Source organism: Glycine max, chromosome 13 (assembly GCF_000004515.6).
Source record: "Glycine max cultivar Williams 82 chromosome 13, Glycine_max_v4.0, whole genome shotgun sequence".
Taxonomy (NCBI): domain Eukaryota; kingdom Viridiplantae; phylum Streptophyta; class Magnoliopsida; order Fabales; family Fabaceae; genus Glycine; species Glycine max.
Window position 1 is genome coordinate 19,958,525 of NC_038249.2, and position 12,452 is coordinate 19,970,976.

Genomic DNA, 12,452 nt, shown 5'->3' on the forward strand with positions numbered 1-12,452 from the left:
TTGAAACTTAACTCTACACCTCTGCATACTGTTTCTCTGCTAGGCCATTTGTTTGGATATTAATTAAAAAAAAACAAGTAATACAACATAAAAACAAGTAATTCCTCTGCATGCTGTATCTATAGCAGAATTTTGTCTGCAGCCGAAATCTTGATTCATCACATTTTTCTCATCCTTGATTTTTGTGCAATAGCCAAACAACGGCTGAGATTTTGCAGGATGTTTGGCTAGACGAAAACTCAACAGGCAACAACAGAAGATCGAGGTGCCAAATTAGTATATGAAATTAAGCACTAGTCAATTTAGTTATTGATACTACTATTATAAAAAAGAAAATGTGATCCCTAACTTTCATAATTGTTTATCAATTTAATTTTTGAAATTGCCACACCAACCAATTTGATCCTTTATATTACAAAATCAACCAATTTAGTCTTGAATTTGAAAATTATTGTCAATTTAGTCTCTGGTGTTCAGGATCAAAATGACTATAGTTGTCAAAGTTAGGGATCAAATTGATTGATACCTAACATTAACGACTAAAATTTCTTTTCTCATAATTTTAGAGATATTAAATTAGTAATGATTGTAATTTTAGGAACGAAATTAATGGTTTACTTGGGGGGAAAAAGTCTTTCTATCAACGAATGACAAGTACATGAAGATGTTCTGAAGAATACAATATCTTCAATGCACTGGTATGACGCCTAGTTGGTAGTATATTGGCTAACATAGGCCTTCTATTTCAATCCTGTTAGTCAATTAGGCTGCCAATAAGGCATGATTCATCAGTGGAGTAACCCTTACAGGCTTGCACCATAAAATTAGCTACCAAGACATGTTTAGTCTTAGTTTTATCAATGTGGTCTAATTTCCTCTCCATGCCGTTAGTCACTATGTATGGCAAGCCCTTGCGTGGTATCAGACATTATAACCTTTATCAGTTGACAAAGAAGACTGCAGAGTGAAGACACTAGTAAGCCCTATCATTACCAGACATAAAATATTGATTAACACACGACACTGTGGACCCTTAATTGAACTAAAACTAAGCTTTGGGAAATCAAACACTCAAATGCTTTGTAGCATCATCCATAAGAATTCACCATACCTCTTAACATGATAATAAATATCAAGCAAAACACTGACATTGTCACTTCTATGAAAATCAACAAAATACTTAAGAATGTATTTTTTTATATAAAAATTATAACGAATATGATAATGTCACATTGAAACAAACACACTGTAAAGACATGCAATGTTGCACTGGTTGAGACTACCGGAAAATCATAAGATTTGATTTTGAGTACTCTGCATAACTATGTACAGTGATATCTTCGGCCAAATGATTTCACTCTTTTTTTTTAAAAAAAATGTGTTATATAAATTAATGATTTGTTTTTTTCTGTCTAAAGTTTTGTGAAATTCAGTTATTCTACTCAAGTATATTCACTAAGGACCACAGATACAAATATTATGAAGTTAGTAAACTCTGTTACATTAGACATGTGGTCAACAGAACGGATTTCAGTTGTGACATACAAATTTCATAGACAAGTTTGAAAACCATTACTTTGTTACAGTTACACTAGACATGTGGGTGCTTCGGGACTTGAGTTGCGACACGTGTCACGTGGTTAATTCTAGAACATACTATGGTGGGCACCAACATCCCAGAATAAGGACAAGAAAACTCACGGGCAAAACAGAGACCTGGCTCACGGGGGAAACCTTCAATCATCGATCATAGAGCATAATCTCTGGCCATGCCATTGCCATGCACATATTCTCTCCCACAGTTCACATGCGTTTTGCTGACGCTCAATATCTCCACAACACAACCACAATCTGGTCACATTTAGAAGTATTAATTAATATTAAAATATTAAGCACACACTTATCAATTGGCGATTCTTCCTCACGGACCTAAACCGCAAGTGGCCTAACTCCCCTACAACACCATAGCTAAACTCCAACCACATATTCTTAAACCAAGTTCACATATATAAATTAAGGTACATAGCTCAAAATTTTGTGCCACACACCAACCCAAGTGCCAAAATGAAAGCCCATTTGGTCCTTTTCTTGCTCATGATTCTTGTCACCTTCACTAGCAATGTTAACACTCTCTCGATTAATCCCAAATCTAACTCTTCAATTCCTCAATTGACCCAACAGAAAAGGCCTGACAATGAGACCATATATAGGGTGTCAAAGCAGCTATGTTGGGGTTGCATTGCGGAGTCACTAGAGTTTTTGTTCAGGCACAACTTGGTGAGAGCAGCCAAGTGGGAACTTCCACTGATGTGGGACTTCCAGCTGGAGCAATACGCGAGGTGGTGGGCTGGTGAAAGGAAAGCAGATTGCAAGCTCGAACATTCTTTCCCAGAAGATGGTTTCAAGCTTGGAGAGAACATTTATTGGGGTAGTGGCTCAGCGTGGACGCCAAGTGATGCTGTAAGAGCATGGGCTGATGAAGAGAAATACTACACCTACGCCACTAATACCTGTGTGCCAGGTCAGATGTGTGGCCATTACACTCAAATAGTATGGAAGAGCACCCGAAGAATTGGATGTGCTCGGGTTGTATGTGATGATGGAGATGTCTTCATGACTTGTAATTATGACCCTGTGGGCAATTATGTTGGAGAGCGACCCTATTAGATTCTTATAAACTATGTGTGCATTAATTCATGTGGATAGATTGAAACTCTAGTATTACATAATATGTAGTGCTAGCTTATGTGAGTGTCATGAATTTACTAGCTAGTTTAGTTTAGCAGTGAGTATGTGCGAGTGTATGTATATAGTACTTGTGGGAGAATATGGGATTGGTTTTAATAATTACCTAGTACTTGGAACAATAAATAAAAGTACCAAGAAGTAATTAAAGGGTACCAGTAGTTGGAGATCTGTTGCCTGAGGTTAAACTTTGAGTCAAGTGAAATAAAATATTTATCCTCCCATGTGAAATGTATCTGATTGTCAACTATGCCAGCTTGAATTGTCTGATATGCATGGAGTTATTTGACTTGTATTGCTCCGCGCCATTTTTGAACCTTTAATTTATTATCCTGCGGTAGTTCATTTGGACCTGTATAGATGCAACTTAAAAAATAAAAGGCGTTTGATTAAAATAAGAATAAATTAGACTCATGTGTGTCTTTCTCAAATTATATATGATATTTCTTTTTTTTTTTTACATGACTTTTATTCATTCTGTTAACATCGTTAGCTAATATTAATTGAAACATATGAAGAGACGAAATTGTCATAACATCTTTGTTACATTCGCATCTCCTGTACTTTTTTTCTTAAATTGCACTTGATATTTCTTCTTTTTTTACATTATTTTTACCTCCTTCTGTTAATGTCGTTAATTAACATCAATTGAAATATGTGAGCAGACGAAATTACCCTAACATCTTTGTTAATTAATCCTATAAATGGATCTTTGTTAAGACAATAACAATTTTTCCTTTAATATTTGATTCTTACGTCATTGTTGCTAACATTTAAAGAAGATCTATCTCTTGATTGAGACATTATATCGAACACCTAGCCATTAAAAATAAATATTTCAAAGAAAAAGTTAAAAATACAAATATAAGAACAAAACACTAAAATTTGAAGTAAATAACCATATTCAATCAATAGGTATTGTTGGGAACACATAAAAGTCATATGACTAGCATGTGTCTACTTTCCATTAAATTATTAAACGAGATCTGCGTGTAATGTGAGCTAAACAATTAAAAAAAAATTTGTAGGATGCAAAAAAAAAGGATATTGAGTACAATTTGAAAAAACAAAGGGAATGCGAGTATAATCTACTTTTAAAATAAAGGTAAAATGATTTTTAACTCAATTTTGAAATAATTTTATTAATTAAAAAATATATTTTGGTGTTTACTTAGAAAATCACACATTATAAGGTTGACTTAATGGTAAATAAAAAAATTGAAAGTTTGAATTTATACTAACAAAAATAAACAAACTAATAACTAATATTTGAGGATAAAAAAAAAACAAAAACACACGTTATTTGAGTTATAAAAAATTTCGAAGAACAAAAAGTAAAAAACACACAAGTTATTATAATTAAATAACAAAAAATGTGTCAAAAATTACCTTTTAAATTCAATTTATATTTCTTAACTTATTTTTATGATATTAATTTATATTTGAATATTTATATTTCAAAATATAAAATTCACAAATTAATTATTTAATATAATAATAAAAATAAACTAAATTACATTTAAATATTAAAATGATATTTTGAAAATAATTAAAATAATAAATTATTATTCTATATTTTAATATATATATATATATATATATTAATTATATTTTTAGTAATAAATTTTTATATATATCAATTTATATAAAAAATACACATTTTGTAAACATATATAACATTTATTAAATTTAATAAATACATTATAGCTTTTTTATTTTTAAGATGATAGTTATAAAGTTCAATAAATTTATTATGTATAATGATTTATAATTAAATGATAATGTGAAAATTTTCACCATCTAAAAAAATTATTATTTATTCATAGTTTTTGTATTTATTAAATGTCATAATTAATATTACTCCTTTTGTTTTATTATAATTGTCGTCCTAGGTTAATTTACACAGATCAAGAAAAAAAATATGAAAGAGAATAATAATTTTATAAAATTAATCTTATATGGATAATGCATTTATAGTTTTTTTTAATATTAATATTATAAGATATAAAAGTAAAAAAAAAGGTAATTAATGTTACATTTAAAAGTTAAAATAATAATTATTTTTGGACAATTTTTTTTCTCTCTCACATGATCATTATAATGGGACGAGGGAGTATACTATATATTAAATGCTATATTTATTATAAGTATTTATATTTAATAAGTGTCCCAAAATATTAAATACTATATTTATTACATATAATATATAGTTAAATTATTAATTTTTATTATAATTATTTATTAAATTCTATATTTACTATGAGTAATTATATTTAATAAATGTCCCAAAATATAAATACTATATTTATTAAATATAATATGTAGTTAAATTATTAAATATAAAATGATTATATACATTTATATATTTATTATTTATTAATCTTATAATAATATATTTTAATTTTAATTTTAAAATGTATTTAATAACCAAATTTTCAGTAAATACTTTAATAAACGTATATTTAATAAATATAATATTTAATAATATCATTTAAGTTAATCGTATATTCCTCGCGGAACCAAAATTGCAAATTATCTAATTCTCTTCAATGAAAAATTTATTAGATCCTTTAATAATCACTTTTGTCCACGGTTCCTATTATTGTCTACAAAATACATATTCAAATTTTATAATAATCTTCAGTCATCTAATAATTTTTCCCTTCGCTCCTACACTAGTTAGATTTCTACCCCATATTCTTAAACCAAGTTCACATATAAATTACGGTACACACATCCAAATTTGGTGCCACACACCACCCAAGTGCATGCAAAAACGAATGTCCATTTAGAATTCTTTTGTTGTCCCTTGTAGTCACCTTCATTAGCCATATTAATGCTTTCTCAACCAGTCCCCAATCTAACTCTTCAATTCCGCTATTAACCCAACAAAAAAGGCCCGACAATGAAACCGTATATAAGGTGTCAAAGAAGCTATTATATGGTTGCACTACAGAATCACTAGAGTTCTTGTTTAGGAACAACTTGGTGAGAGCAACCAAGTGGAAGTTCCAACTCGAGCAATACGCAGTGTGGTGGGCTAGCCAAAGAATAGAAGATTGCAAGCTCAAACATTCTTTCCCGGAACATGATTTCAAGCTTGGAGAAAACATTTTTTAGGGTAGTGGCTCAGCATGGATGCCAACTGATGCTATAAAAACATAGCTTATGAAGAGAAATACTACACCTACGCAACTAATACTTGCGCACCAGGTTAGATGAGTGACCATTACACTCAGATAGTGTGGAAGAGCACCAGAAGTATTAGATGTGCTCGGGTTGTGTGTGATGATTGATAGGGAAGCAGAGGTGCAACAAGCAACTAGCAAGAAGCCTAGTAAAGACAGTAACAGAGGGGTGCAGCTAGGAGGAAATCTGCAGGGATCTTGTTGTCGAAGATGAGGAGGCAACCATAACCGAATCCATTGCTTGTAATCTTTTTCCCTGGCACAGAATCAAAATTTTGTTGGGAGTTTCATTATAAACACGGATCATTGTAATAAGCAGATTTATGAATGAAAATAGCAAAGCTTCCCTTCCTTCCTAGCTTTCTGGAGGTACTGGCCTCGAATCCAGTTTATCTTCTTCTTCCTCCTCCTTGTATCTGAAGGTACTGACCCTCAAAGTCAGTAAACAAGCCGCTGCACGTAACAGATGATGGAGATGTATTTATTTGTAATTATGACCCTGTGGGCAATTATGTTGGAGTCCTACCCTATTAAATTATGATAATTATTAACAGTTTTCTAATAACATATTGATTAAAAAATTTAAAATAAAAATATTTTTATTATGAGACAAAAAATTATGCTGAACTTTTTTATACTTTTCTATAATTTACCCTGTGTGCTAAGTTAGCGAAACCCTTAGATTATTATGTTATTAAATTATTAAAAATGACATATTTAGCATACATGTAATAGAAGGGACCAATCATTGTAGTTTGGACCAGAATTGAACTTGGGAGTTAATTGGGAAATTTCACTTGCACCTTCTCTTTTTTTCTCTTTGCACTCCGATCACTTTATTGATAAAGGAGATGACTGCAAGGAAGGTAGGGGAAATGTTGAGAGAAAACAGAGGAAGAGGAAGAGGGAGAAACAAGAGGATGCCGGTCAAAGAGAGAAGATAAAGAGAGCATAGCGAGGAAAAGAAAAAGGAATCGAAAAGAAAGAAAAGTGTATTAGATTTTATTTTTTAAAATGAGGAGGTATGAAAAGAAAAGTACAAAAAGAAATGGCCTAATTGTGAAAACTTTCGGGGGGAACCAACCGAACATAAGCCCTAGGAAAATGTACTCATACATCCACACTCTCTCTCATCTCACTTTCACCTCACTTGTTATATTTATTATTTTCTTTCTCTACCTTATTTTTTGTTCTTATCTCTCTTATTTCAATCCTAATCCACTCCAGTCCATTTTATAGAGTATATGAATATCATAACTCTTAAGTAGTAACACAGCCCATAAGCTTATGATGACACCATAGTACGACACAAATCTAGTAAGAAGCTCCACCCAATGAAAAAGCTTTAAAATGCTTCGTGGGATTTGTCGATTCTTAACATCAATTATTCCGAATTCCTACACAGCCTTAAATAAATAAAATCCCCAAAAAAATGAAAAGGAAGCATATTAGACATTTATACTTTATATTAGATTAGACAAGCAATAAAAACAAGGATACAGAGTAGCTAGCGAGACAGAGCCACAATTAAACCCATGCACATGGGCACATGGCAATCAGACAATAGTAATATGCCAGCGGAGAACATGGGTAGCTACTATGATCCTATTAGAACATTATTGACTTGTCTCACTTCTTATAATTAATTTTCAGTAAGGTCTTTCTCCATAGTAGTTCCCAGGAGGATCATAGTTGCAAGTCATGAAGGTGCCCTTACCACCAGAGCAAACAACGCTAGCGCAACCAATTTTTCTGGTGGTGCTCCACACAATCTGAGTGTAATGTCCACACATCTGTCCATTGGCACAAGAATTGTGCCAATAATTGTACCATTGGCGCTCTTCAACCCATGCACTAACAGCTTGTGCTGGCTTCCACCCCGTGCCACTGCCCCAGAAAATGTTCTCACCGTAAGGTCCGTTGGAGTGCTCTAGGGCACAATCGTTGCGCCTCTGGTTGGCATACCATTGCGCGTAGTGTGCTAATTTGGAGTCCCACACCAATGGCCGCAGCCTCAGCACCGCACGTGCCGCGTTCTGGGGGATGAGGAATTGGTTTGCAAAGCTTCTTGGTGGCTTTTGGGTGGTGGTAGGGACAACAGTGGCATAGGTTGTTGCGACTAGCAACAGAAACAAAGCGAAACAACTTAGAAAATGTTTTGAGATGCAATGCTTCATTTTGAAATGTGGTGTTAGAGATTTGAGGATGCATTATTGCTTGGACCATGGGATGTTATATATAATGGTGGGGGGAGTGTGAGAGTGCCTGCATTGTCAACTGTCTTGGCCTTGGTGGCATCCATGTTCGTTAATGATTGCCTTTTTTTATATATACTTTTATGTTATAAAAAGAAATGTTGTTATTTGAAACGATCGTCCGTTACTTAGTTTTATTCTTTTCCTGAAATTTCATTGGCCGGCTAGTAATTCTTTTCCACGTTTGTAGGCCAAAGGAGTTGAGATTCCCTCCTTTTTTCACATGGGGATACTCTTTTGTTCTGCCTGATTGGATAATGTGTACGATTTTTATTAACGTTTTGAGGAAATTCAGCTCCATCGTTTGTTGGAAGTAGGGATACTTTCAAGTTAAAAATAAAAGTAAGTTACACAAATCATTTATAAGATTTCTTATAATTACCTAATACTTTTCCTTCTTTTAACCATTATGTAAGAATAGGGAAAAAAATAAGTTTAAATATATTCTTTTTCTTTTAATTTAGTTTTTTGTTGTTCCTGTATTTTTTTTTCTTTTCGTTTTAGTCTTTACAAAATATGTTTGTGTTGTTTTTTATTCTTGTATCACTTTAGGGAGAGCTTTGAACAGTAAAAAAAATATTTTAAAAAAGTGTAAACAAATATTATCTAAAATGATTTAAGGATGAAAAAAACACATTTTGCAAAGATTAAAACAGACAAAAATTGTAGGGACAAAAAAGAAAAAAGTACTAAATTGCAAAGAAGAAAATGTATTTAAACAAAAGAATATATATTATATGTAATTTAAGAAAAAATTATGCAAGTGTAATTTGCTCTAAAATAATAATGATGTCCAAGTATATTACTATTTTAAATATTTAGAGGAAAATATTTATATTGATAATAATCATATTCAACTTAATCAAATAATTGAACACAAGTGATTAATGTATTTAAATTAAGGTTGAATTGTTTAGATAATACCTAAGTTCAATCATTGACAGAAATAATTCTTAATCAAATTTTATTTACTTTTCAGTCAAATTCTAGATTAGTCAGAATACATTTCTCCCAACGAAGCCAAGGATTAAGACAAAAAGAATAATCATATTTAATTTTACTCTAGATTAGTCAAGTTTTATTTCTCCCAATGAAAGAGAAGATCAAGGCAAAAAAATAATCATATTTAACTTTAACAAAATTGTTTCTCTTAGAAGTGTGAAAAATAGTTATAGTCTAAAAAACAAAATGATGATGTCATTCAAATCATAGAATAAAAGGTTTGACTATAGTTTTGGTTAGTCTATCACGGTCTTATTTTTAACTAAACAAATCGATTAACTGACGTAATGTGATATGGTTGAGATATAACCTTATCTTTTAAATATGCGATCATGAGTTTGATTGTTAACTTGTGTTCTTTGATATGAAGGATACCCTGATATGTGATTTATCATTTTTGACATAAATAATTTGGCTTGACATGTGATATAATATATTAATCAATTGATTAGTTAAAGGGATTCATTGTGGCATGTGAGATTAAATTACACAATTTATTTATTGTTTGTTTAGTTAATTAAATTGTTTTGCCCACCAAAAAAATCTAATTAAATTATTTATTCCGTTTTAATCTTATATGTCGTATTGACGATTTTTAATACATTATAAGTAAGTATCATGTGTATTGACAAAGTTATGCACTATTATTTCAATTAGCAATTAAACAATAAATAGTAAAATTATTCAATCTATTTAATTAAAAAATTAAACAATTTGATTGGTGTAAGAGTTACAGAGAAATTAAAATTGCACATACAACGGAGTAATGAAGAAATGAGAAATGTAGTTAGGTCAAAATAATAATAATAATAATCCTTGTAAACAATATCACACGCAATGTGTGGAGGGGATGTATGGATGTTATTTTACATCATTTGTAAATGCCTCGCTCCAAGTCCAAAGATTATCTTGAGGATTAAGAAAGAATCAAGTGTTTAAAAAGTGATTAGCTAGGAACATGAGTATTCAAAGTAGAGGGGACTTTCGTAAAGTAGAGAATTGTCTTGTGCCTTCATGTACAATATTAACGCCTTGATCCTCGGAGTCGTAATTCCCGCCTCAGTTCTCGGACAAAGAAAGAAAGCAGACCCCGCCATCTAATCATTGTTACTTGTGCATTAATCAATTATACATCGATCCCCTAATTCCCGGGAAATAGAAACAACCGAAGAATTATGGAATTGAACAAAGAGAATTTTGAGTGTAGCTCAAATACTACTATTGATTATGCAATTAAAAATAAAAAGGATTAGCATAATTAGTGTAAGGTACTAATGTGTTTGACTACACGTCCAACTTACAAAAGAGATTTATTTCAGTATGCATGATTTGTTGTTGGTGAATAAATTCATTTACTCAGTAAACATTAGGGCCATTTTGTGTACCATAGTAACTAAAGATGTCTCACATCTTCAAAGTATAAAGCAGCATCCAATGAAACCGAAGAAGAATCTGTATTCTTTGCATGTTATCCTTACTTAGTGTGTGTTTGGTTTGTGGGTAACATGAATTCCAAGAACATTCAACGAAAAAGTATGTGAAAAAGAGTTTCAAAATGAAGTAAGTTGAGGACTGTGGAGTGATACATCAAACACGCTGATATTATTTTGGATTGCTGGCCTACTAAAGTAACCAGTACTCACTTAAAAAACAAAAGGTATCCTACTACTCTTTCCCGCCAAACAGGAGTCTAGAAAGAGTAATTAAATTAGCCCAATCTACAAATATAGTAACCGTTATAAGCCAGCCCATTGGACTGACCTAACCAACCCAAATGGACTTCGTTAATCCAAAATGGGAGGACATTCCTTTGTGCTTCAGACGTTTCTGCACCCAGCGCTTTTTCTGTTTTTTTGAAATTACCCTGGTAAATTTACGGACCTGTAATGCATATGGATGCATTATGATTGTCAATTCGTATCCATATGAGTTTATATGATTTTTTTTTAATTTTTAAAAAAATATGTTTTACAAATTAGTTTAAAATTAATATCCCAATTTTAATATGTGGCTTTCAAATTTCTAATCAACTAAACTAATAGGTTAATTATGTTATAAAATAATTAATGTCGCTATATATGACACTAATCTTTTTAATATATATTTAATACACATATAAATTTAGATAATAAATTTTGTGATAATTAATTTTTATACATTAAATATATATTAAAACAAAATTAATTGTTATAAAATTTATTATATAAATTTGTACATTAAATATACATTAAAAACTTTAATATTATATATAATGACATTAATTATTTTATAATATAATTAACAGTTAGTTAGAGCGTTGTGTTAATAATTTAAAAATCATAAATGTATATTCTTCGTCAGCGCACAAAACAATGCCAAAATTGGGGTTGTATTGAAAATTACATGGAATCTAATTAACTAATTTGTTTAGAAGACTTAAATCATAAGTTTCTATCAAGGGTTTGGTCGAACATTGTTATTATTAATTCTTAGTATGTTATTTTAATTCCTACGAAAAAAAATCATAAATTTCTTATCACAAGAATCAAAAGAAGTTAGTTTATGTTTCTATAATTTACAACTGTTAATAACCGTTAACATTTGAAGATTTATACCTAAAATTAAAAAAAATAAAGCACATTTTTTAAAAATCTTTTCATCAAAGGGGGAGAAAACAAAGTCTCTTTACTGGTAATTATTATTTTTTAATGTTTGTCAGAAGAACCGCACCATTCTCATCACACATAAATACTTATTTTACATTATTTTATGTGACTGCATTGAGGTAAGACTCCCCTAAAGATCAATCAAGTTCTTGAGTGGAAGTTAGTTATCAAGAAAACAAATAGATACTTTACATGAACTTATAAAATAGTAACAAAAAAAATGTTTTTTTTATAAGCATAACAACAGAAAATGTTAAACGTGACAATATGACAAATGATCTAGAAGAGAAAGCAAAAATGTTCTTTTAAGAAGAGTGTCAAAGAGATGTGAAAAAAGAAATGTTAATGATACACATGACACTTCATTACTAAAAAAAAAAAATCATTCAACATATATTTATTTATTTTTCTGTTTTTATCACATAATATATCTTATTATATTAATTTATTATTTCCCTCTTCTATTTTTTTGTTGACTCTTTAGATGTTGATAGACATATGTGTTCACAAAACATTACTAAAAAAGACATGAGGTAAAAGAGTGAGTTATTATGATTATTATTAACCAGCAAGGCTCGTCTCATTAGCTGAAAAAGCAGGATATCGGTATTTAATTA

At 30.6% G+C, this 12,452-nt stretch overlaps 2 protein-coding genes and 1 pseudogene across 2 annotated transcripts; 2 read left to right on the plus strand and 1 right to left on the minus strand.

The window, feature by feature from the left end:
* Positions 1 to 2,039: 2,039 nt before the first annotated feature.
* Positions 2,040 to 3,014, plus strand: LOC100306346 (SCP-like extracellular protein domain-containing protein). The gene has a single exon (NM_001250440.3). The coding sequence runs from the start codon at positions 2,065 to 2,067 to the stop codon at positions 2,665 to 2,667; it is 603 nt and encodes a 200-aa protein (NP_001237369.2). The 5' UTR covers positions 2,040 to 2,064; the 3' UTR covers positions 2,668 to 3,014.
* On the plus strand, positions 2,976 to 6,147 carry LOC112998723 (pathogenesis-related protein PRB1-3-like; annotated as a pseudogene).
* Positions 6,148 to 7,367: 1,220 nt separating this feature from the next.
* Positions 7,368 to 8,142, minus strand: LOC100306470 (SCP-like extracellular protein domain-containing protein). The gene has a single exon (NM_001248587.3). It carries the CDS (start codon positions 8,108 to 8,110, stop codon positions 7,583 to 7,585), a length of 528 nt encoding a protein of 175 aa, NP_001235516.1. The 5' UTR covers positions 8,111 to 8,142; the 3' UTR covers positions 7,368 to 7,582.
* Positions 8,143 to 12,452: the final 4,310 nt, after the last annotated feature.

Excerpts from the sequence above, each read along its gene's own strand:
- LOC100306346 (NM_001250440.3), top strand. The coding sequence starts at position 2,065 with ATGAAAGCCCATTTGGTCCTTTTCTTGCTCATGATTCTTGTCACCTTC.
- LOC100306470 (NM_001248587.3), bottom strand. The coding sequence starts at position 8,110 with ATGAAGCATTGCATCTCAAAACATTTTCTAAGTTGTTTCGCTTTGTTT.